This window comes from Schistocerca americana, chromosome 1 (genome assembly GCF_021461395.2).
Source record: "Schistocerca americana isolate TAMUIC-IGC-003095 chromosome 1, iqSchAmer2.1, whole genome shotgun sequence".
NCBI lineage: Eukaryota > Metazoa > Arthropoda > Insecta > Orthoptera > Acrididae > Schistocerca > Schistocerca americana.
Genome location: NC_060119.1, coordinates 509,071,462 through 509,099,167, shown reverse-complemented (window position 1 = coordinate 509,099,167; position 27,706 = coordinate 509,071,462). Strand labels below are relative to the sequence as shown.

The 27,706-nt window shown below is 39.7% G+C and overlaps 1 protein-coding gene across 3 annotated transcripts in view; it reads left to right on the top strand.

Moving 5' to 3' along the window:
* LOC124604846 (intraflagellar transport protein 122 homolog) overlaps positions 1 to 27,107 on the top strand; it is a 239,008-nt gene extending 211,901 nt beyond the window's left edge. Inside the window, exons 24-25 of one of the 3 annotated variants that reach the window (XR_006978594.1) lie at positions 9,137 to 9,265; positions 26,097 to 26,230. Coding sequence is in view for 2 of the 3 variants with exons in the window: in XM_047136514.1 (XP_046992470.1) it covers positions 26,097 to 26,210 (114 nt within the window). In the remaining variant the exon portion in view is untranslated. Of the gene's footprint in view, positions 1 to 9,136; positions 9,266 to 19,772; positions 19,894 to 26,096 lie in introns of those variants that run through there. The other 2 variants (XM_047136514.1, XM_047136515.1) reach the window with 2 other exon arrangements.
* Positions 27,108 to 27,706: the final 599 nt, after the last annotated feature.

The following is a 27,706-nucleotide window of genomic DNA, read 5'->3' as shown; positions in this document are numbered from 1 at the left end:
TCTTGTGTTGTAATTGTATACATCACAGTTCAGCTGAAACAAATTTGTAATGCCGGCAACTGAATTCACTATGGAGTAATTGTATCGAGAAGTGAGTGTAATTTCAAGACCCTTAAAAAGATTTCTGCAGGACATATGGTTAGCTACTTTACCAAATACTCTTACTGCTTGCTCCTGCTGAATATATGCTTTATTTATTTTAAGTGCCCTTTCCCAGAAGGAAATAGCTATGTCAGGTATGTTTGAATTCATCCTCTCCTTTCTTATATGTTGAAAATGGAAGTGTAGCTCTTTACAAACTTTCACCAACTTTGGATGAATTTCCGTTGGTGATAAACTGCCCAAACTAAAAAAAACATGCGATGACTCTGTATTTCAGTTATCCAATTCAATGGAGCACATACAAAATTACTACTTTAAACTGATCAAGAAACTGCCCAATACTATTCACGAAGCAGAGAAATATTAATTTGCACAAGTCTTGTCATTAATGCTATCATTATAATTTTTATTCAGACAAATGCCATCTGAAAAGCATCATTTATTCTAAAAATTTTAACTATTACTAGCTAAATAATAGACATAGTGTATGACTTTCTGAAGACAAAATCTAGAAGCTGTCCCTGATGGTGAGTACAGCAACTAATACTTGTTCAGTGAGATATAGACATATTTGACTTTGCACACTATCTTGTATGAGGAACAACTGCAGTGATAAATAGACATCTTGAATAATAACCACTTGGACTGATCAAGGTGGCACAGTGGTTAGCACACTGGACTTGTATTCGGAAGGACAATGTCCAGCCATTCTCATTTAGGTTTTCTGTGATTTCCCTAAATCACTTCGGGCAAATTCTGGGATGGTTCCTTTGACAGGGCATGGCCGATTTCCTTCCCCATATGTCCCTAATCTGAAGGGAGTCATGACCTCGCTGTTTGATCCCCTCCCCCAAATTAATCAACCAACCACTTGGCTGTTCTTGTAAATGATTTATTAAATGACCAGTTTCATAGCCTCGAAGCAACATCATCCAGTTAAATATGATGAATCATAAAATTAAGATTGCAACATGGACAGGACCCAGCATTCCTTGTATATGAATAAATGACACAATTAGCCAATCGTCAGGTAAGCAGAAAGTGTGGGTCCACATTTCCTCAAACATGCCATGAAGCCAAATCAACAATAGTACCCGAACGTGACTGGTTAACCATTGTATATGAGCCCTTATATCTAATGGTTAACCAGTTATGTTTGGTCTTTTCTGTTTACCTGATGATCCACTAACTGTGTCATTTATTCATAGACAAGGATTTCGATCCTGTCTGTGTTGCAACTGTAATGTCACATTTAACCAAATGCAACCTGATGATGCTTCCAGGCTATGAAACCAGTCGTTTAATTTCTGACTTTGCTGTTAACTTAATCACAATGAATTTCTTCCAACATTGTATGTTACATCAGTAAACTTTGATAACAAGTGGATGTTCATTGCACCACGGATACTGCATTAAAGATGATAGAGTTATAGTTTATATTAAAATTGCTTATTAAAAAAAAAAAAAAAAAAAAAAAAAAAATATATATATACACTCCTGATCAATATGATGTGTTGTGTGCTACTCTATCTTGTGCAAGCCTCTTCTTCTCTGAGTAACTACTACAACCTACATCCTTCTGAATCTGCTTAGTGTATTCATCTCTTGGTCTCCCTCTACGATTTTTACCCTCCACGCTGCCCTCCAATACTAAATTTATGATCCCTTGATGCCTCAGAACATGTCCTACCAACCGATCCCTTCTTCTAGTCAAGTTGTGCCACAAACTTCTCTTCTCCCCAATCCTATTCAATATCTCCTCATTAGTTATGTGATCTACCCATCTAATCTTCAGCATTCTTCTGTAGCACCACATTTCGAAAGCTTCTATTCTCTTCTTGTCCAAACTAGTTATCGTCCATGTTTCACTTCCATACAGGGCTACACTCCATACAAATACTTTCAGAAATGACTTCCTGACACTTAAATCTGTACTCGATGTTAATAAATTTCTCTTCTTCAGAAATACTTTCCTTGCTATAGCCATTCTACATTACATGTCCTCCCTACTTCAACCATCATCAGTTATTTTGCTCCCCAAATAGCAAAACTCATCTACTGCTATAAGTGTCTCATTTCCAAACCTAATTCCCTCAGCATCACTTGATTTAATTCGACTACATTCCATTATCCTCGTTTTGCTTTTGTTGGTGTTCATCTTGTATCTTCCTTTCAAGACACTGTCCATTCCGTTCAGCTGCTCTTCCAGGTCCTTTGCTGTCTCTGGCAGAATTACAGTGTCATTGGCAAACCTCAAAGTTTTTATTTCTTCTCCATGGATTTTAATTCCTACTCCAAATTTTTCTTTTGTTTCCTTTACTGCTTGGTCAATATACAGATTGAATAACATTGGGGATAGGCTACAACCCTGTCTCACTCCCTTCTCAACTACTGCTTCCCTTTCATGTCCCTTGACTCTTTATAACTGCCATCTGGTTTCTGTACAAATTGTAAATAGTCTTTGGCTCCCTGTATTTTACCCCTGCCATCTTCAGAATTTGAAAGAGAGTATCCCAGTCAACATTTTCAAAAGCTTTTTCTAAGTCTACAAATGCTAGTAACGTAGGTTTGCCTTTCCTTAGTCTTCTTTCTAAGATAAGTTGTAGGATCAGTATTGCCTCACATGTTCCAAAATTTCTACGGAATCCAAACGGATCTTCCCCGAAGTCGGCTTCTACCAGTTTTTCCATTCATCTGTAAAGAATTAGTGTTAGTATTTTGCAGCCATGACTTCTTAAACCGATATTTTGGTAATTTTCACACCTGTTGACACCTGCTTTCTTTGGGGTTGGAATTATTATATTGTTCTTGAAGTCTAAGGGTATATCGCCTGTCTCATACATTTTTCTCACCAGATGGTAGAGTTTTGTCATGGCTGGCTGTCCCAAGGCTATCAGTTGTTCTAATGGAATGTTGTCTACTCCCAGGGCCTTTTTTTGACTTAGGTCTTTCAGTGCTGTGCCAAATTCTTCACGCAGTATCATATCTCCCATTTCATCTTCACGTACATCCTCTAGCTATCCTTGCTTAGCTGTTTTGCACTTCCTGTCAATCTCATTTTTGAGACGTTTGTATTCCTTTTCGCCTGCTTCGTTTACTGCATTTTTATATTTTCTCCTTTCGTCAATTAAATTCAACATCTCTTCTGTTGCCCAAGGATTTCTACTAGCCCTCATCTTTTTACCTGTGTGATCCTCTGCCACCTTCACTATTTCATCTCTCATAGCTGCCCATTCTTCTTCTACTGTATTTCTTTCCCCTCTATTTGTCAATCATTCCCTAATGTTCTCTCTGAAACTCTCTACAACCTCTGGTTCTTTCCCATGTGACATATTTACTCAAATATATTTCTATTATTAAAGAAATAGAATTGAAACCTCCCTTTGATACACCAGGAAACACAAGTATGTGATACAAATTCTGTCCTGTGTGGCACACTTTTAGTCAAGCAGTGGGAAATAGTCCTAACAGTAACATCACAACAGTTTGTTTTCCATAGCAGAATTTAAGGAAGTGATTTATTAGAAAATGGCATGATATGTCTGTTTCAGTAAATGACTGGTTGGAATCTCCACCTAGTATTTCAGAATTATCTGAGTCTTTTAGGTCTTTGTCAGATTTCATGGAGTTTTCCAGGTAAAATCAATTTTCATGGCCTACACATACTGCCTAAGGGGAATATAGTGACCATCTTATAAATAAAATTATTATGTTGCATCAATTAAGAATCCTACAAAATTGTCATTAGATTGTCTGTTTACACTTATCCTTTTTCTTTTGTTCTAAACAGATTATCAGATGATAGCTTAAGTGAAAGCTAATTACAACACCATTTGTGTGAGTTGAAACTGAGAAAATGCAATAAAAGAAAATCAGTTTCCTTGACAATTCTGTGGAAAAAGTTTTCAGTTCTGAGTATTTTCTTTGGTAATGAGTGTGTTCTGGAACCAGAGTTGCTTGCACAGTCGATTTAATCAACACAGCAAAATTTGGAAACATTGGAGGGAATAAGTTTCAGTATCATATCCAAAACATCTTCTTACCATTTACAGAAAATAATTCTTTGCATTTGTTGAACTTTTAGACTGAACATAATGATGCCTCTTTAAGAGGCTGGCAAAAAGACTGTTAATATAATTCAGATTCCACCCAGAAATAATAATGTGATTCAGCCTCTTGACAATATAATTTCCTATAGCTCTTTGTCATTTCAGGTTTATCAGTGGAACAATATTGTTAAATTTCAGTCATGTCTGCATTGTCAGTTTGCATCACCACATTTTATGAATTTGATCAAGTATGCCTGGTATGCAGCAGAGTATGCAGAACAACAGCCACAGCAATTTCTTACTCCATTCCATTTCCGCTTAAATAAAACTAGTAATTGCTGTGAAATGTCTGAATGCATTACCTTTTCTTTTATCAGATAAGCCTGATGTAAGGAAAATATTTACTTGTGTCCTCCAGCAGACATTTCATATTTTTGCGGTGATTACAGGGAATAAACAAGGAGCAGTTTCATTGTTTGGTTGACTTTCTGGCTCTGCCCGAATGTATCAAAGATAGATAGATGTATTTGACTCACAGTAAGATCATATGTCCCAAACCCTTTTACAGAGAAATTCTACAAAATTTGGTCCACCAGTATGAGTTGTAATTGTTAGGAAAGTTGAAGAAAATACAGAATGGTCACTCATTCTGAAAGAATGAACTACACTGACCCTGACTTTAGTATTGTTGTTGTTGTTGTTGAGCTCTTCAGTCCTGAGACTGGTTTGATGCAGCTCTCCATGCTACTCTATCCTGTGCAAGCTTCTTCATCTCCCAGTACCTACTGCAACCTACATCCTTCTGAATCTGCTCAGTGTATTCATATCTTGGTCTCCCTCTACGATTTTTACCCTCCACGCTGCCCTCCAGTACTAAATTGGTGATCCCTTGATGCCTCAGATACTTATAGTGTAACTGCTCTAATAAATACCTTATGTGCACCAAGGGGTTGCATATCTTCCAAATCGAGGAGAGAACACAGAAGCTGAAAATGACTAAAAGTATTATTTTGAGGTGAAGAAGAAACTTAAGTCTCCTACATTTACAAAAGTTTTATCACACAGTCCTCAGAAAGTCTTTGAGGAAAGAATTGTATCAACATAAACTCAGGTGATGCTAGCAAAATAAATTCTCATAATATTGTATTACAAAAGTAAAGTGCTAAAAAGGCTGCTTTGCCTCCACACCAGCTCAAGCCTTAGCTCCACTTGGCATTTGCAAAATAAATTGAACCAAAGAAAGTGTCTCTCAATCTAAATTGATTCAACAGAAGAAAACAAAAGAGAAGTAATGAAATGCCAAGAAAACAGTCAAACAATGCGGACCTGATGGCACTTGCCATATAAAATGATGAAGACTTTGTGATCCACAGTGGGATCTGCGACTCGTCATCCTCTTAGTTCTTCTCTTCCTAGACGGGGAAAAGGAAAGCTATCTCGCTGATAAACGGCTCCTGTACTACAGTGGAATATGCATAGGTTCAGGAGACATGTATGGAATGTAAGTGTTAGCATAAGTAAAAATCATGTGCTTATATCTACAGGGTGCAAATTTTAAATTATTCTATTGACCCTGCACTTAGGAATACATGTTCCACAAAAGGGATAAACTCAATTGGAACATAATAATCCACCCCAGTCTCTCTTCACAATAGCTATGCATGTAGTTGCTGTAATAGTTCATATTCAATATAATGTTGTATTTTTTACCAGTCAACAAAGGAATTTTTGAGCATATACTGCCTAGCCTTTTTTTTTATTGGTATGGCAACCACCAAACTACCAATAAAGACAAACAACAAGTGTTTACTGTCAATATACTGTAACATAATGTAGAATACACCATGCATTTCTGACTTTGTTTTACCATATTTAGAACTTGAATTCTTACTCCAAGGACAGTTCCTAAAAAGTCTGTAGGTATGAGCTTGCTCTATAATATATGCCTAGCTTTTGCCACCCATCTGGCCTGTTTATTTATTTACGCAGTTTATGTCACATTGCAACACTTGATCAGTCCATATACACTATAGTCTTCAGAGTATTAGCTAGACATGCTTGTTGGCTTCTTCTGATCACAAATATTTTTCACTCTTTCCAATCAGGTAGCCTCTTCTTCATCAGAAATTCAGATTCTTTTTGTTTAAATTCTCATATCAGCACTTCTTAGAACCCTGTTCTCTTCTCATTCTGTGTTTTGTTGCAGTGTTATATTCAACTCTTCTAAATTGTACTGGACTTCTTTAAACATATTTTCTTGGTTTTATTTATCAAAAATTAGTTCAATTGTTGTTGCACTAGTGTGATTCAGAAAAATTTTTATATATGGCAAAACATGCAATTTTACTCTTTCATATTGTAATTGCATCAAATATTGACTCATGTACACAATACACATCTTTGTTGAGTAACAGTCGCCATTGTCCTTTACTGGATTTGAAGCTTTTTGAACTTGATGATTGTTTTCATGATCTTTCTGCCCATTTTTTGCCATTTTTCTGTTGTTCCTTTGATTTTCAACCATAAAGATTCGCCTGCTTTAATTTCAGAGCTGTAGTGTTTGATTTTGGCATTCATGAAGAGAGATTTCTTCTTATATGTTGGCCAATATATTTGTTGTGCTTGTTTCAGTTTCATTTTTTATATTCTGCTCGTGTTCTCTCATTTGAGTCCCAAGTTACGATTTCCCCCAAGGTATTTGAACTTATTTACAACCTTAACTAAAGTATAATGTGGCCAGTTTATAATATTTTTTCAATCCTACCCTTCCTTCCTTTCTGTGTAGTTAATTTTTTTCACTGCCTCTGTGTGTTTATTGCACATAATTTCTTGTTCTTTTTTTCTTATTTATGATCCATTTCTACTAACCTCTACTTCCCTCCAAATCTTATTTGAAACCAGCAGTCCAGTTTATCCTCTCAGTCATTACAGTTTCTTGAGCAAGAGTCATGAATAACATTTCCTGTGAATTTTCCTTCATCTTTGAGTTTTTCCAATTTCTTTTCCTCAATTTCCTTTCTTTTTTACACTAGGAGGAACCCGTGCCATTTTATGTGCCTTTTATACAGAGTACCATTGGCTTGCACTTGATGAACAGATATTGTCTATCTATAGTATAAATACTTTTTTGTTCCATAATTGTAGAGATATTTGTGGATATAGCACTTATAACGAAAATAAAACACAGGATGCATATTTTGCATAATTGATGTGATAAGATTTATTGTTTCTCTGATCATAGTTGAAATGGCCCTCAAGGATGTGGAGCAAGCCAAAAAAATGAAACATATTTCATTTACAGATGAATACCATAGAAATATAAAGAAAAGTAATTAGCAAGTCTTTGTTGCCAATAATTGTCAAAAAGAAAGTGTATGCATTGTTAACTTTCAGTGGCATGGCAAAAGTAGCGTGGCATGTGCCTGGGTAAATCTGTACAAAAGGACTGCCCAGAAATCTTTTTAACTTTCATCATTTTAATCATGCTCACCTCAGCATAATTTAGTACAGTGCCAAAGATTGTGACATCATGCATGTATTCAAACCTGTAATCATCATCATTATCACCATCATCTTCTTCTTCTTCGAGACCGATGACCACGCTGTCTGGTCTCCTTCCCCAAATCAACCAACCAATCTTCTTCTTCGTCAGCACCTACTCATCCCTCAGAATGATCCTCAATACAAAGCTGGATGGTTCTTTTAATCATTTGTATCTCATTAAAAATAGTGTATAAAAGCCAAGCTCTCAGTTGTCTGAAACATTCTACACAGTCACACAAATAATGTTTTATGCACAAACTTGAAAGCATTAATTTTTTGCAGTTGCCCTTTCTAAGTTTACAAAAACCATACTGCTCCAGCTTGTTCCTCTTTGCAATAGTCTCTTAATATACTGCTTTCTGTACTTCAAAAAACTTCTCATGCTTTGATACTGCTATTCCTTTTGATGAGGTCTTGAAATAAGTTTTTCAAGTAACTTCCATATTAATGTATTATGCAGGTTGTTATGATATTTAGTAGGTACCAGTGATCTCCACCTAAACTGAGTGTCAACATGCAGCTTTCTAAGCACGCTGGGCAAAGATCCTGGTGCTTTGTTCCTTGCCTAAACACAATACAGCAGCCATAAAGTGTCACTAGAATGAAAAAGAAAATGCTTTTCAATTCTGTGCCCAAAGTATATCTATTAAATTGGATCTTCCAGATTTTTGAAGAGCAAAACGGACTACTTCATTGCTACTGCAAATGGTGACAGATCTGCGTATCATTTCAAAACTCAAGTGTGATAAAGATATTGACAGGCAGAGAAGAATATTTGTTCTGATTTATTTGTCCTTATTCTTTATTTTCACATATGCTTTACCCATTCATTCCATTATCAGGCAAAATGGTGCTATGAGATGCAGCAGAAGTAGATAAACTAGATTACTCAATACAGATATGTATAAGTCATAAAATGAAGTGTCTTGAGCAATGCCGATGTCTCTCAAACTAAGTTCAAATAATTTGCTCAGATGGGCCACTATGATTATAAAATTTATGAATGCATTTTAAATCTAAAGCAAACTGCATCTTAACATATTTAGTACCTCAATCAGTGTATTACCTAAAAGGGTTTACATTGCCACTCAGTGTCATGAAGACAAATAAAGCAAATGTGATAATGTATTTCTGCCAGGAAGATAATCTGCACTTTATTACATGTGTCAGTCTAGGTATCAAAAAGACGTGTGCAACGTGATGATAATGGATTTCCGAAACAGTGCTACAAATGATTGTTAATATCCTTCAGAATATACACAGTCATAATGCCTTCACCATTTTAATTTAATAATTATTTTCTGTTAGCATTTGCAGCAACAAAAGTATGAGAGAGACAATAAAATTCTTAGCTTATGTGAAGGAAGGAATTATTTTGGTTATGTGGGGTCATCTAATCTAGCATCATTATATTGTGTTGATCTGATGGTTTCTTGCTTCAGATACTGTTACAGTCAACAACTTAAACAATGAAAAATCCAGGGTGAAGTAATGACAATATTAGGAAAAAGATATATATAATGAAAATGTTGAATCGCAGACAGGCACTACAAAAAAAGACTGCTAAACAGGTAAGTTTTCAGCCAAAAAGCTTTCTTCTGAATTAGCACAACACACACACACACACACACACACATTCATGCAGATGCAACTCTCACACACATGACTACTTCTCTGCCGAGGCCAGGCCGCGAGCAACTGCACATGATGGGATAAGTAATCTGGGTGGTGGGGGCCAGGAGGAGGCTGGGAGGGGGAGAGATAGCAGGGTAGGGGTGGGGACATTAAAATTCTGCTAGTGGGAGCATACAGTGATGAGGAGAGGGGGGGGGGGGGGGAGGGTGGAGGACAGGGTAGGGCAGGGTAGGGCAGGTAGGTGCAGTTGGGAAGTTAGATGGAGAAGCAGAAGCAGTGGTGGGCAGGAGTGGGAAATGAGAGAAATAAAAAGACTGTGGGTGCATTGGTGGAATATAAGGCTGTGTAGTGCTGGAATGGGAACAGCGAAAAGGGTATATGGGTAAAAGACAATGACTAACAAAGGTTGAGGCCAGTAGTGTTATGAGAACATAGGATATATTGCAGAGAAAGTTCCCACCTGTGCAGTTCAGAAAAGCTGCTGTTGGTAGGAAGGATCCTGATGGCACAGGCTGTGAAGTAGTCATTGAAATGAAGAACATTGTGTTGGGCAGCATGCTCAACAACTGGGCAGTCCAGCTGTTTCATGTCCGCAGTTTGTCGGTGGACATTCTTGTGCATAGACAGCTTGGTGGTTGTCGTACCCACTTAGAATGCAGCACAGTCGATACAGCTTAGCTTGTAGGTCACATGACTGATTTCACAGGTAGCCCCTCCTTTGATGGGATGTGACAAGACTAGAGTAGGTGGTCATGGGAGGATGTATGGACAGGTCTTGCACCTAAGTCTTTTTCAGGGATATGAGCCATGAGGCAAGGGGTTCAGAGCAGAGGACATGTATGGATGGATGAGGATATTGTGTACATTTGGTTGCAGTAGAATACCACTGTGGGAGGCGTCGGAAGGATAGTGGATACATTCCTCATTTTAGGGCACAACGAGAGGTAATTGAAACCCTGACTGAGAATGTGATTCAGTTGTTCCAGTACTGGGAGGTACTGAGTCATGAGGGGAATACTCCACTGTCGCCAGACATCGGGACTTTGGGCCTTGGTGAGTGACTGGAGAGGTTAGGCACAGGAGATTTGTTTCAGTACAGGGTAGGGAGGGTAATTATGGTCTGTGAAGGCCCCAGTGAGATCCTAGGTATATTTCAAGAGGGACTACTTGTCACTACAAATGCAATGGTATGTGTGGCTTGGCTGTATGGAAGGGACTTCTTGGTATGGGATGGGTGGCAGCCAGTGAAGTGGAGGTTTTGCTGGTGGTTGTTAGGTTTGTTGTGGACAGAGGTATGATGTAGCCATCTTTGATTGGAGGTCAGCATTAAGGAAGTGGCTTGTTGGGTTGAGGAGGACAAGGTGAAGCAAATGGTGAAGAAAGAGTTGAGGTTCTGGAGGAATGTAGATAGGGTGTCCTCAGCGTCAGTCCAAATCATGAAAGTGCCATGAGTGAATCTGTACCAAGTGAGAGGTTTGGGATTCCTGGTGATTAAGTAGGATTCCTCTAGATGGCACTGAATAGGTTGGCATAGGATGTGGCTACTGCTCGCACCCATTGTCATATCCCAGATTTGTTTGTCGGTGATGCCTTCAAAGGAGAAGTAATTGTGGGTGATGTAGTTGGTCTTGGTGACCAGGATGGAGGTTGTAGATTTGAATTTGTAAGGACTGCAAAAGGTAGTGTTCAATAGGGGCAAGGCTATGGGTTTTAGAGATGTTAGTGTAAAGGGAGGTGTCATCAGTAGTGACAAGCAGGGCACCATGTCGTAAAGGAACAGGGGCTGTGCAGAGTTGGTGGAGGATATGGTTGGTGTCTGTGGAAGGTTGGTTGCGAGTAATAGGCTGAAGGTGTTGGTCTGTGAGAGTAGAGATTCTCTCTGTGAGGGCACAGTATCCAGTCACAATGGGATGTCTTGGATGGTTGAGTTTATGGACTTTAGAAAGGATGTGGAAGGTAGGATTGCAAGAAATAGTAGAGGTGAGGAGAGAGAGAGAGAGAGAGAGAGAGAGAGAGAGAGAGAGAGAGAGAGAGAGAGAGAGAGACTCTGGGGAGAGTTTCAGGGATGGCCCTAAGGATTTGAAGAGAGGCCTGAGATCCTGCTGGATTTATGGAGTGGGGTCATTGTGGCAGGGTTTGTAGGTGGGTGAATCTGACTGCTGGCAGAGTTCTTCCACCAGATAATCCTTGCAGTTCAAGAAAGCAGTGGTGGAGCTTTTCTCAACAGGTAGGATTATAAGGTCAGGATTGGTTTTCAAGCGATGGATTGCTGCTCTTTTTGTGGATGTCTGGTTAGCTTGCATATTGAGGGATATGGGAAATGAAATTGAGACAAGGTTTGAGGTTAAGAAATTCTGGAAATTCCAGAATTTCTTAACCTCAAACTGTGCCTCACAATAATTCCAAAATCCTGGAACATGCAAGCTAACCTTACATCCACGGGAAGAACTGCAATCCACTACCTAAAAATTGATCCCGACCTTATAATCCTACCTGCTGAAAAGGCTGTATCACTGTTGTTTCGAAGTGCAAGCATTACATGGCAGGACACCACCAGCTGTCAGATTCATTCATCTACAAACCCTGTCCCAGTGACCCCATCCGAGAAATCCAGAAAGATCTCCAGCATCTCCTCATATTCTTAGGCCCATCCCAGAACATCTCGCCAAAGTCTACCTCTCTCACATTCAGTCTGTTACCCACAACCTATGCTACTACATAAAAGATACCAACCATTTCCTCCACCGACTCTCCACAGTTCCTGTTTCTTTATTACAGGATGCACTGCTCATCACTACTGATGCCACTACCCTTTATATTAACATATCTAATGCCAATGGCCTTGCTGCTATTGAACACTACCTTTTTCAGTGCCTAATAGAGTCCAAATCTACAACCTCCTTCCTGGTCAAATGATCAACTATATCCCCAACCACAATTACTTCTCCTTTGAAGGCATCACCTACAAATAAATCTGGGATGTGGCAATGGGCATCTGCATGGCTCCATCCTATCGCTAACCTATTTATGAGTCAGAGGAATCCCAAACCCCGCACCTGGTTTAAATTCATTGATGACATCTTCGTGACCTGGATCGAGGGTGAAGACACACTATCCACATTCCTCCAGAACCTCATCTCCTTCTCCCCCATTCGCTTCACCTAGTCCTCCTCAACCCAACAAGCCACCTTCCTTAATGTTGACCTCTAAATCAAAGATGGCTACATCATACCTCTGTCAGCACCAAGCATAACAACCATCAGCAAAGCCTCCACTTCATTGCCTACCACCAATTCCATACCAAGAAGCCCTTCCATACAGCCTAGCCACACATGCCATTGCATCTGTAGTGACAAGTAGTCCCTCTTGAAATATACCAGGGATGTCACTGGGGCCTTCACAGACTGTAATTACCCTCCCCACCCCATACTGAAACAAATGTCCTGTGCCTTACCCCTCCAGTCATCCACCAAGACCCAAAGTCCCACCGTCTGGCCACAGTGGAGTATTCCCCTCATGACTCAGACCTCCCAGTACTGGAGCAACTGAATCACATTCTCCTCCACGGTTTCAACTACCTCTCGTCATGCCCTGAAATGAAGAATGTTCTACCGACTATCCTTCCCACCCCTCCCACAGTGGTACTCTGCCGCCCACCAAACCCTCACAATATCGTTGTCCATCTCTACACAACCCCTGCTCCCAACCCCTTGCCTCATGGTTCATATCCCTGTAATAGACCTAGATGTGAGACCTGTCCCATACATCCTCCTACCACCATCTACTCCAGTCTTGTCACAAGCATCACCTATCCCATCAAAGGAGGGGCTACCTGTGAAACCAGTAATGTGATCTAAAGGCTAAACTATATCAACTGTGCTGCGTACTACGTTGGCATGACAAGCTGTTTATTTGCATGAATGGCCACCAACAAACTGTGGCCAAGAAACAGCTGGAACACCCAGTTGCTGTGCATGCTGTCCAACAAAAAAATGGTTCAAATGGCTCTGAGCACTATGGGACTCAACTGCTGAGGTCATTAGTCCCCTAGAACTTAGAAATAGTTAAACCTAACTAACCTAAGGACATCACAAACATCCATGCCCGAGGCAGGATTCGAACCTGCGACCGTAGCGGTCTTGCGGTTCCAGACTGCAGCGCCTTTAACCGCACAGCCACTTCGGCCGGCCTGCTGTCCAACACAAAGTTCTTCATTTCGAGGACTGCTTCACAGTCTGTGTCATCTGGAGCCTTCCTACAAATACCAGCTTTATTGAATTGCACAGGAGGGAACTCTCCCTGCAATGTATCCTACGTTATTCTAACACTTCTGGCCTTAACCATCGTTACTCATTGTCCTCACGCATCGATCACAATCCCTGTTCCCATTCCAGCACTACACAGCTTTCTGTTCAACCAATGCACCCACAATCTTTTTATTTCTTTCGTTTTCCACTTCCACCCTCCACCACCTCTGCCCCCCCCCCCCTTCCCCCATCTAACCTCCCAACTGCACCTACCTGCCCTACACTCTCTTTCCTTCATTCCTGTACGTTCCCACAAGCAGCAGTTTACTGTCCCCACCCCTACCCTGCTATCCCTTCCACTTCCCACCCCAGCCTCCTCCTTACCCCACCACCCACTTTGCTTCACCCATCATGTGCAGTTGCTCACAGTCTAGCCTTGGCAGCCAGTGAAGTGGTCATGGGTGTGAGAGTTGCATTTGCGTGAATATGTGTATGTGCGTGTTTTGTCTAACTCAGAAACAGTCTTTTTGTTGTGCTTGTCTGCAACTCAAAATTTCCTCTGTATGATGAGTACCAATCTATCCTGTTCATAATACCGTCAATACCGTAAAGTTTACAATCAAAAATAAGTAAATGGTCTGTACTGTGTACAGGCTGATTGGAATCTTTCACTTAAGTACAATACAGTGGATGATGCAGAAACGGAATTGTGCAGGCAAGCGGAAGTATTTTGCTTCTATAGAGAATAATAGCCTGTACTCAGTAATATGCAGTCTCTTCTTAAGACATCTGAATTCTCAGAATGTTTTGATGTTGGAGAAAGGTTTCTTCATACCATGGTAAATTAATATTGAAGAATTTCTTATATACTTGGTTGGTGCTCTGCATACTTCATTATATTGTTTGAAAGGAAAATTGAGTTGAGACAACTAATAAATATGAGACAGGATGCTGGCCATTAAATATCTTCAGCAGGAAAAATGTTTAATACTGTTGATAGTAACATATAAAATTGGTGACATTATCGTAATAGATTTTGGAACTGTATGTTCTTTCCTTGGGCAGGAGAGAGGGGTAAAATGGGAAGCTTAAAGAGGAAAGACAGATCACTCGGACCACAAAATGAGAGGCATCCAGCAGCAATGAGGACAGGGGTAGACAGTGAGAGAGCCCACTTGCTTCTACCAGCAGTGAGGATGAGGGTAGACAGTGAGAGGGACCCATCAGCCAAATGACGGAGATGGTGAGCGACAGAAGAGTATGGTTACATCAACAGGGTGTTGCCTTTAGTGTCTGATGATGATTATTTGAGAAAATTTCTTCCATTATGTTGTAGCATGTTGATAAGTGCCTTCAAAAACCCAAAATGTGTGTGTAATAGAAGCAAGAATATTTATTTAAATCTGCAAGTGATTTATGTGTAATATTCTGCCACTTTTCATGTGCAGATCATTTTCGTTGTAATGTGGTAAGTTTTTGTTCTGCTATAATTTTTTTAGAGGAAAACATTGATAAGATAAAACAAGTCCAGAATCATAATGTCTATGGAAAAACATTTCAATTTACCATGCTGTGAAATGAAGTGATTGTATAGCATTATTGGATTAGAGATCCCCCTCTGGTGTTGTTCGACCAACTGCTGATAGTTTACATATTTGATGCACTTGTTGACATGTAACAGTCGGTCCCCAAGATAAGGAAATCTCCAACCCGGCCTACAACCAAATCTGACACTCAGAAATCTAGAGGCAGCAAAGCTAACCAGTAGAACACAAGCTGCAGACTATAGGCTATGAGTATCCCAGCTAATTACAATGATCTATGGACCCTCCCACAACTACCTGCCCCACTCCAGTCTTATAATAACAAGTACATACATACAAATTTCAGTCAAACATTTGTTAAGATGTGTGTAAAACGTAATAGAACACTATAGAGACCCACATACACTCAACACAATAATTGTTCAATGGAAAAGTCATACAATCTTAATTGACTGTCTTTTGACTGGGCTGCAACCAAACAGTTGGACAAATATCAGCTGATGGGCCATATGAACATGGCTGTGTATTATGGGGTACAAACACTTAACTAAACAGCCGATCTGCAATAGTTCAGATGGGCATTGTCATCAACAACATAGCTTTTTATTGAGAGAGTAGGAGAAAAAGGCCCAACCAAGAAAGATAGCTAGTAAAAGAAGGAACTATGGGAAGAGTTCTTCCCAGAAGTTATTTCGGACAGGATGGATGATGAGGCAAAAATGTAGATTAAAAACAGAGTTCCTTTTTCATTATATGTTAATTTTTCCCCAAATCTTTAGTGTAGTTTGGTGTATCATTGTATTGTTGCAGTAATCATTACGATACGGTGCTTTAGATCTTATTGTATTGCCTTCATTTCAAGTAGGACATTGAGTACTGATGGAAATTTACACCTTGATTTCTTCTCCCACAGTCAACTGCCCATCTGTGTATGTTGAATAAATATGTGCACAAAACATTTTAAAACTGAACTCTTTCCATAATATGAACAATATTATGCAAACTGTGACACATTTTTCTTGTAAATAAGTGCAACAAAATCTACCGTAAGTGTACATTGAGTGGTCTATGTAATATGCATTAATCGTTAAATAAAATTGCAAAGAGCTTTCTTTATTGTAGTGAACTTTGTGAATGCAATTTTCTTTGCTTTATCAAGGGCTGTCTGTAAGTTGATATAATTTCTGCCGTTATTTAAAAATAATATCATACATGTATATCACTAGGATGAGTATCTGTAGCAGTACTCAGCAGTTTGCATCATGTGACATTTTTATTATATGCACTATCTCATCAGCTGCATCCAGGCACCTCTAAATAACATGGAATTGACCACTGGATGTCACGTGAGTGGATCCACTAGGCAACTGGGAGTATTTTGTGGTCAGTGGAGAAGCAGAACAGGCCAGTCAGGAGAGCTCTGTTACTTCAAATGTGGACTGTTCACTGAATGTCACATGTGTAACATATCTAACAGGGGCATTTCATGCCTTCTAAAGCTGCACAAGTCGACTGTTGATGATGTGGCCATGAAGTGAAAACACAAAAGAAGATCAGTCAGACCTCCTGTACTCATAAACAGTGATTGCTGAGCATTGCGGAGGGTTGTTGTAAAAAAACACATGAAAACAGTGGAAGGAATTACTAGTGAGTTCCAAAGTGCTACCAGCAGTCCATCTAGCTCAATTCCTGTGCATAGGGAGTTAAGAAGAATGGGGTACAATGATCGAGCAGCTCCTCGTAAGCCATGTATTTCTGTAGGCAGGACTAAGTGACTCTTGAGGTGGTGACACCACTGGACTGTTGATGATTGGAAATGAATGATGAATCACACTGTACCCTCTGCCAATCCAATGGAAGGGTTTGGGTGTGGCAGATGCCTGGAGAGGGTTCTCTACCATCATATGTAGTGTCAACAGTGAAGTACGGAGGATGTGGTATTACTCTTAAGGGGTTGATTTTGCGGTTAGCGTGCTTAAGAAAACATGAAATGCAGAAGGATATGAACACATTTTACATCAGTGTGCACTGCATGCAGCAGAGAAACAGTTTGTAGACAATGACTGATTGCATCAGCATGACAGTGCACCTTGTCATAAAGAAGAACCTGAGAGGCAATGGTTTCTGGACAGTAACATTCCTGGGGTAGACTGGACTACCCCAGTTGGAACACTTTTGGAGTGAGTTTGACATCATGTTTGCTCCATACTCTGGTAGTCCATTCAACAATGGAAAATTAGGGGGAAACAATCTGGAAAATTAGGGGGAAACAATCACTTACAGTAGAGTCCCATTAATCCGAACTTATTGGGACCAGACCTGGTTTGGATTACCGATTTGTTCGGATTAGCCGGAATTATGGTGACAAGTTTCTAGAATGAAGTATACCAAGCAGATAAGTAGGTACACCATGGTAACAAATGGGAACAAGTGTGGGAACAATGGCTCACTCTCACTCCCTGCCCTTGTTGTTGTGCATTGTTGAGACATTTGTAGTGTCTGAGGTCAGTGCACTGCCAGTTCACTCACAAAGCACTTGGTTATCTTAGTTATCGATCGCAGGCACACATAACACTTGTATTGTATTCATTCAGGTGTAGTGGTATACATGTTTTCATCATGAGTAAACGGAAACATACAGCGTTAACTCTCAAGGAAAAACTGAATGCACTGAAGCAGATAGACAGTGGTGAGAATGTATATAAACTGGCAATGGAACTGGGCGTTGGTAAAGCAACCATTTGTGATTGGAAGAAGAATCGAGTGAAGCTTGAACAGTCCTGTGTAATGTTTTCGGGAAAAACACTCGAAATTCGGCAGACTATGAAACAGTTGGGTTGTTTGGGGGAAGAGATCAAACAGCGAGGTCATCGGTTTCGTAGGATTAAGGAAGGAAGTCGGCCGTGCCCTTTCAAAGGAACCATCCAGGCATTTCCCTGGATCGATTTAGGGAAATCGCAGAAAACCTATATCAAGATGGCCTGACGCGGATTTGAATCATCATCCTCCTGAATGCAAGTCCAGTGTGCTAACCACTGCGCCACCTCACTCGGTACCACTATGAAACAGTCCCAGTATGACAGAGTGGATGAAGCTCTTTTCCTTTCGTTTATGCAGGAAAGAGAAAGGGGAACTACTTTGAGTGTAGCACTGGTTCAGGAGAAGGCTGTTTACCTGAACAAGTTAATGAATGGTGATGAGTCTTTTAGTGCGAGTACGGGTTGGTTGGACAGATTCAAAAAACGTCATGGAGTCCGTCAGCTAACAATTACTGGAGAGAAGCTTTCTTCTGACTGGGATGCAGTGAAGGAATATTTGGGTAAGTTTATAAAAATGATATGAGAGGGAAAGTATTCTCCCCAACAAATTTATAACACTGACAAGACTGGCCTTAATTTTAGGGCTGCCAACAAAAACCTGGCATCAAAAGCAGAAGACCATGCTCCTGGTTTTAAAATGTGCTAAGATCGTGTGACTATTAGCATGTAGCATCACTGCTGGTAATCACAAGCTGCCATTAATGCTGATCAGCAAATCTGCTAGGCCAGCTTTTAAAAACTGCAACATGAAGTCCCTGCCCATATATTATCGCAACCAGAAAAAAGCATGGATGGATGGTAAGCTGTTCAAAGAATGGTTTCATGGCCAATTTGTTCCCTCTGTTTGGCGGTTTTCTAAGGAAAATCATATGTCTCGCAATGCAATCCTTTTGACTGATAACGTGCCATCTCACCCCAGCACTGAGGAATTATGTGATGGAGAAATTGTGGCAAAGTTTTTGCCGCCGAATGTTACACCACTTCTACAGCCAGTGGACCAGGGCATACTGCAAACATTAAAACTGATTTACAGAAAACAATTTTTAAGAATCCTGGTCCAAGATGATAGCATTCCTTGAGTGAACAAAATAAAAAAGACCAATGTGAAGGACGTTGTTTATTGGGTCGCTGAGGCATGGCAGAATATTTCAGAAAATACTCTGAGAAAATCGTGGAGAAAACTGTGGACATCTTTTGAATTTCAGGACAACCTAGTTGAAAATGAAGAGTGAAATCTACTACAGATGATACAGACAATCCCTAGATGTGAAGAAGCTAGTGAAGGAGACGTTAAATGAGAGGATGGCAGCAGATGGAGTATGTGTGGAGAACCTTACTGACGCTGATTTAGTTGCTGCTGTGACTCAAGACCAGGAAGAAGTGGACTGCTGTGACGGAAGTGACAATGAGCCTGAAAGCAACAAAGGAGAGCTGGTGCCACACAGTGACGCAGCAGAAGCCCTTGACCTCGCGCTACGACGTTATTTGGAGCAACAGCCCACTGCTACACCTGCTGATTTGATGTTTATGAGACAATGGCGCAACTATGCGTCACGTAACAGACTGTCTTTTATTATACCAGAAAACAATGACTGAGTTTTTGTCATCTAAAAAGTAGGGATAAAATGTCCGCTGTATTTTAGTAAGTTTGACAGCTTTTCTTTCATTGGTGTGCATTGTTTAAACCTAATGTTTTCTTGCCAATTTTTCTAATACATGCTTACTGTACTCTGTAAATTAAAATAGTGTGTATGTACAGCAGTTTACTGCACAATTATCTCTACTTAGACTTACATTTTTCATGTTCGGATTAACTGAACGTTCGGATTACAGGTGGTTCGGATTAGTGGGACTCTGCTGTATTTGCAAATTTGTATGGGGCAATCATGCAGATTATGGTGGCCTTGAAGCATTTCCAGATGCTAACATTTTGGCGTGGAAGACGTGGAGTATAGTTGAGACTACAGGACTCTTGGCTAAACAGCCTTATGGTACACTTGTTCCAAGCATGCCATTTGTTTTGAGTACGAGAAAGAAGAAGAAACTAAATGCTGATGAGTACCTTTTTATATGGGCTAAAGTCGGCAATGGCAATTGTAAAATAAAAATCAACGGTGACTGTATGTTGTATTATAGACAATAAAGTTTGTCCTTTCCTTATCTCTAGTCCTTATCTCCCGTGAGATACATACTAAAAATCCTGATTCGTGGGGTGTGAGCAATGGGGTGAGGATCATTTAAAGGTCACTTTTTTATTTTTATTTATTTTTTTCCTTGATTAACTCTAAATTGTGGCTTCCAGTGAAAATTTTTCCTAGAATAAAATTAAAGTACACTATATTTCATACAATAAAGGTCCTACTTATTTTCTTTCTAGAACTAATAGTTCCTATTTGCAGGGGATGTAAAATCACACATCATCAAAAATGGTGTTTTAATAGTTTAAAATGAATATTTACTGTTCAGTCTCCCACAAGTCCAACCCCTCGTCCTAGTTGTAGAAGGTGGGCAATGGCATGAAGTAGGGGATTGCCTGTAGGAGTGAGGTACAGTGGGGACTGGGTGTGCCCTGGGACTGCTACGATAGCATTGAAGGGCCTACAGGAACCCTGAAAAGTGATGGCTAATGGAGCTCTGGTGAAGCTATGATAGGCCCAGCAAGCTAGTAGTAGATTATGATTTCCGATTTCAAAAATAGAACACGCCTCAGAAAGGACGAATTTAATCGACGACGAACTGGCTATAAACAAAGACTAAGATTTGGACCACTGAATATACAGACATTGACTGAAGAGTTGGAGGAGATGGTAGACATGAAGGAAAGAAGGAAGTTATACCTATTGGGGTAGCTGAAACGAGATGGAAAGGAGAAGGAAGAAGAGGACTGAGGAAAGGCTGTACTGGAGTGGAAATAAGGAGTGAAGGTGAAATAGAGTGGGAATAGTAGTAAGAGATGGATTACAAGAGGAAGTGAAGAGAATAAGGGATAGAATGATGAAGATCAAAATATCACTCATGGGGATGATCATAGAGGCAACACAAGTGTATACGCCACAGGTGGGTTGCACTTCTGAGGAGAAGCAAGAGTTTGAAGAGGAAATGCAAAAGCAGATGGGAAGGAAGAATGTGATAGTAATGGGGGATTTAAACACACACGTTGGAAGAGAAAGACAAAGCTGCAAAAGTGTGCTTGGACCAGAGGGTTGGGCCTGCCGAAATGGGGAAGATGGTATATTATTGGAGTTCTGTCAAAGAAATAGCTTGCTGGTTGGGAACTCTTGGTTCAGGAAATGAGAAAGCCACAAGATTATCTGGTAGAGTCAAGGCTTAAAGAGAAAGTCGATAGTTGACTACTAACTGTATGATAGTGAGATGAATAGGAACATCATTGACATTAAGGTAATACTATCAGAGGCCTTGGATAGCGACCACCGTTTGCTGGTAATGAACCTGAGAAGGACTAAGGATAATAAAGGGATTGAAAACCAGGAAAGAGGTATAAGGGTATGGAAGTTGAAGGAGGAAGAAAGCAGGCTACAGTACCTACAAGTAGTAAAGGAAAGCACCCCAAAGGATGACCCAAAAACAGTTGAAGAGGAATGGGATAGATTCAAGGGAACATTAGTAAGTGGTATGGAAGCAATATGTGGGAGGACAAGCAACAAAAAGAGATGGAAAGAAACACACTGGTGGAATGATAAAACAAAGGATATAGTACAGAAGAAGACAAGAGCCTTTAGGGTATGGTTCCAGAAGAGAACAGTAAAGACGAGAGAAGAGTATCAAGCGAGAAAGAAAGAAGCAAAAAGAGGGGTGGCGGAGGAGAGAAGAAAGTGGATGGAACAGAGGACCAGAATGATTGAGGAGGATAGTGAAGGTTCAAAAAGGGTGTTATATGGGATGATTAAAAGTAAGAGGAAGAACCGTACGACAGATTATGACCAAATGCTGAACAAAAGCAGCCAAGATGTAGAGACTAAGGAGGAACTCAAGAGTATGTGGAAGGAGTATTTTGAAGAACTCCTGAACCCGAATGGAGACCTCGATGAGGAGGAACAAGCCAAGGAGAAAAAAGAGGAGGAAAAGCAAATAGAAAAAGACCTTACATGGGGAGAAGTGGAAGAGGCATTGGGCAAGGTCAAGGAAGGGAAGTCACCAGGTCTGGATGAGATGATGAGAGCAGCAGGAGAGGTGGGGGGGATACAATGGCTACATCGAGTAATGAAAATTGTGCAGAGACAGAAGATGACCCCAGAAGACTGGAAGAAGGGAATAATTGCCCCGATCTTTAAGAAGGAAAATAGAAAAGAGTGCAAGAACTATCGGGGGATAACATTGATGAGTTGGGCAAAGACTTATGAGAAAATTTTGGAAGCACGAATTTGGGCAAAATTAGAATGAGGGATGAGAGAACAACACCATGGCTTCAGAACAGGAAGGTCCACAGTGGATCTAACTTTGCTGTAAGACAGCTGCAGAAACAGCATTATGAATATGGGATGGGTCTACTAATGACCTTCCTGGACATTGAGAAAGCATATGATAGAATACATAGAAGCAAAGTGTGGAAAGCCCTAGAGAACAAAGGAGTAGCAAAACATACTATTTGGAGGATAAGGGAAATGTACCATGGAAGTGTGTGAAAGATCAGCTTGGATTGAACAGAGCTATAGTGTTTGCAGATGATCTGATGATTTGGGGGGAATAAGGAGGAGGAAGTACAAGAGCAGTTGGACGTATGTGAATGAACAGTACAAGAATATAGGATGAAATTTAGTATAAGTAAGAGTGAGATGATTATCACAACAAGAATGAAGGAGAGAGGAACAACTGGAATAACAATTGGTGGGGAATTGAGGAGAGTGGAGAGTTACAAGTACCTAGGAAGCCTGATACAGGAAGATGAAAAAAACCACACAGGAGTAAACGACCGGGGCAGAAAAGCAGAAGCATTTCGGAAGAGTGTCAGAAGGCTGATTTGGAGGAAGGAGGTACCCCAAATCAGCAAAAAGATTATACACCGGTCCTACTATGTCCCAATCCTTACATATGCATCCGAAACCTGGGTTATGAAAGGAAGAGAGAAAAGCAAAGTACAAGTTAGTGAGATGAAATTCTTGAGGAAGAGTTTTGAAGTGACAAAGATAGACAGGTTAAGAAATGAGAGGATCAGAGAGTTAATGAAGATGGAACCATTACAAGAGGAGACAGAGAAATCAAGGCTGAGATGGTATGGGCATGTTAAGTGAATGGAGGAGAAGAGGATACCCAGGAGGATACACGAGATGAAACTGGGAGGAAAGAAACCAAGAGGAAGACTGAGAGACAGTTGGCTGAAAGGAGTAGAGGAATGTGTCCAGAAGAAAGGAGAAGACTGAACCGAGGTGAAGACAGAGAGATGGTGGCAAGACAGAAGATGATGGAGAGGCTTATGTTCCAAATAGACCTGGCCAGAGGCTGGAAACTGTCCAAGATGATGATAACAAAGATGATGACTGTTAAATGAAGTGGGTTAAGAACAAATATTAAGTGTGTTTACCATGCCTATCCACAGTAGAGTTGTACTAAGGGATAAATTGTGTTCTGGAGGTGTAAGAAGGTGGGATGCGGTGAAGGGTTGAATCATGAAGGAAGGTAGGTCACCTGATAGTGGCCACGCATTTCCGTCTTCCACAGATCATCAAACAGAAGAAGGACCAGATGATTCCCCAAAAGTCACAACAAACAACTACATGGCGTTTTACAAAGTTATACCCACCCTCCACAGCACACCTTATGAATCACTGGTGACACAGTGCACATACATGCCAGGGGGTTACTTATTTTCCACTAAATGCAGTACTAATATAAGAAACATTTATGGAATCTACATACATCTTTGCACCCTATTCTACACGGCTAGAGAAGAAATTGATTCTTAGTCATTCTGTACAGCAGTTGTAGCATTCTTATTTTTAATTTATTAAATGAGTATTTATTTGTAATTGTTAAGTGGGATTTTATGTAAAGTATATTCCTATTAACAATAGCTGAGAAGTGCTTAATTTGTAAGTGTGATGTTGTCAGTGATCTATGTAGTGTTGGAGAGAAAGGGATTGGATTGGTAAATGTGGCACCTTGCTGCTGTCTGTTGTTAACAACTTATTGTGAAACCACATAATTGTGTTGTAGTCACTTGGTGATAAATTAATGTTTGACCAGAAAGATGCCGTACTTCTCTCATCACTAACTATGTTACTGATAGACTACATAAATCTTTACCATTAAGGCATTGTTAGCACTTGTAGAGTGGGCTACACAGAGTGGAGCCATTTAACACGCATCCACAGCATATCTTCTGACAGTATGGCATTGATCATATACAAGTCTAGATCAGTAGTCTGTCGTAATGCATTGCTTGACTTATGTTGCGATGTCTGAAGTTCCATAACACCTAGGTGTTGCAGAGGAAGATAATGAAGGCCTCAGGGCACCTTCAAATCTTAAGACAGCTGAGGTAGGGGGTGGTACATTTGATACTCCTCAACTTGTAAAAATTATTCCAGTCAGTGATAGTGGAGATAATGTAATCAAGATTGTTGAACACATATTGATCGCATGTTACACTGAGTACAAGCTCTTCAGTGTGACAGACAGTTGACAGCTCACATTGTTCAACATTTTTATGTAATGTCTCGCTTAACAACTGCAAATAAGCAGTCTGTTAATAAAGTAAAAATAACTCCACTGCTTGCAACTTAAGTTCAGGGAAGTTATTTTGTCTATTCATATAAAAGAAATGGATAGAAAATGCTATGGAGGTATAACCTGATTGCAAAATGAAAAGTGAATAGCGCTCATGTTGGGGGAAGTTACCATTCCTGGAAGAAGGATACAGCTGCCGTACAAGATGACTAAGAATCCGTTTCCCCTCTAACAGTGTAGAACAGTATGCAGAGATATACATATATTCTGTCCACAAGTGTTCTGGTGTTATTATTTAACTGCATTCCACATAGTATCATTTCACTTTGTGGGAAATGAATACCCACTGACATGTCTGTGCACTGCGTCGCCAGTGATATGTAAGGTGTGCTGCAGAGGGCCAGTATAGCTGTGTGAAACATTCTGCAGTTACTTGTTTTGACATTGTGACATACATAGAGTGACGAATCACTGGCTTGTACTTTGGTTTGCAGAACTATGAAGGAGGGAACTGCACGACCAAATCTAGCAGTCTACATTCCCTTGCAATCCCCCCCCCCCCTCCCTCCACCCTGTTATACCTCCAGAACACAGTTTATCCATTCATACAGCTCTACTGTGATTGGACATGGTACATACTTTTAATATTTGTTCTTAACCCACTTCATTTAACAGTAAACATTAATTTTATATCCTTAAAACACTTTTTTTAATACACACTAATATGCGAGTTTTCCAGCCCCTGCAATGCAGGAACTATTAGAAAAAATGAGCAGGATCTTTTTTATAGGAAATTTAATTTTTTACTGGGAAACATTTGTCGCAGAAGCTGTAGTTTTGAGATATTCAAGAAAGCCATAAAAAGTGAACTTTAAATGTCCTCGCACTCCCACACTCACATACTGCTGATTTGGATTTTCCAATGTTATTTATGATATTCCCTCCGATCACTGTACAAAAATTTGTGACTACACAAGATTTCCCCATTATTCAGCCTTTGTTTAATCTTCGTTGACTAGGCTACAGTGTCCAACATTACTACTGTCTGTGGTTAAAACAGGCTCTTGAAGAAGAATGGACTGTCATTCCTCCACAGACTTTGAGGTACCTCATTAAAAATGTCATGAGGAGAGTTCCAGCCTTAATGAAGGTGTACACCAGTAGCTATCCAGATACTTTTGATCAGATAGTGTATGTTGCATACTGAAAAAGGACTTAATTGCATCTTTTTACCCTAAAGCAATGTTAAGCTTAATGAATTTGCTTCTGTCAACGTAATTTTGGTCTGCAGTGACGTCATTGGGCAGTAAAGATGGCCTGTCTTGATGCTACGCAGAATCTGTATGTATCAAGTTGTTGTTCATTTCTGTCCACAATATCTTTGTTTATGAATGGTTTACATTTTCACCTTCATAGTAACTTCGTTAGCAGTGAAGCAGCTGGTGACTGAAATAAGTTATTTTTCTTCTTCAGGTGTTCCATGTTGATGACTATGAACTTCAGGTACTGCTGAAAGGACACTGTCCATTCTGCAGGTATCAGGAGAGACAATCATCGAGTGAAACCGAAGATAATAAATTGGTATAACATGTCAGTGCACTCCCCACCAGACAGCCTTGTGCCATTGAAACAAAAGAGGATAATGTGGCACAAATATAATGTAGGAATAATATTTCTCAACACATATATTGATTGATAGAGCATTATTGCATATATTTGTCACTGAAATGTATTGTAGCCACAAAGCTATGAAAGTGGGGACAACTTATGACTTTTATATAAGGCTCATGTACAGACAAAAATTACACACATCAAGACTTGAGTTACATTTCTTAATGCATTTATTAATGAAAACTTTGTTTCCTATGATACTGTTTTTTCATTGTAAAATCTTATTTGCATCATCATCCATGCTGTTTGTTTGTCCCACTAATCAAAGTCATTAAATTATTTGAGATTTATGTTGCTCTTGTAAAACTAAGATTCAGGTGCAGCTTCTGGTTTCCATAAAAGGCTAGGCTGCAACATTTATCAATCGAAACTAACCTAGACTTTGAGCTACGCAACACATCATTCTGTTACCAAAGCCAAAATTTGTGGGTGGGGGCACAGTGTCACACTCCAATCAAAAGTTTACATATTGTATCTTGCTTCCATTTCATAATCAATGACTAAATAACATGAAAAGCTAATGTCAAGATAAAATCTACCACAGCACATTTTACCATTAGTGTCACATTTCCTGATGCTTAACAAAATTGTACAAAAACACTCATTTTGGTGAAATATTTAATGCTTTTTATGTTAACTTTGCAGCACACTTAATGGTTTCTGTGTTTTCAGTTATAAATCTGAAATGTTTAGTGTTTTGCCTGCAGTGTTTATGAGATCATGTGACAAAACAGTGGTGTTTCCATGACATCACTGACCTTGTGCTGTGATTGTTATTTTTGGATGAATAAATAAATACTGAATTGTGATTGAGTCAAGCATTGACAACAGATAACATCTAATATTACAGAATGTACTTCTGTTAGATTAATAAGAAAGTCTCAGAATCTATTAGAAAACCTGAAATTGAATAAAAACAAGTTGGGGACAACAGGACACGAACAGTGACACTGCAACTCCGCAGTCCACAACTGTGCCTACTACACTACCTTAATCTTTTGAATATAAGTATCTTACATTATATGATTCCTGATAGGTCATTAACTGACATTTGATTATAACAAATAGTATCAAGTATGACACATTTTTGATACACATTCAAAGTGCCATTGCCTTGACGCAGCATATTTTTCACAGGCAGCTTATAATATAAAAACAATGAAATACGAAAATTCTTTAACATCAGTATGACATTTCCCAATTTTCTTGCAATAAGTCATACCAATAATGATGCATATTTTAGAGATCCTCAATGTGCTAGTGTTTTGAAGCGACATTTATTCACAGGATGTAAGCTATAATATAAAACCCAATAAACATGGGCTTCTGCTGATTAGGAACAAAACTTAATATGGCATCTCCCAAGTTCTGCTTGTAACATTGGTCAGCTAGGCGAGGGGGGGTTTCCCCAG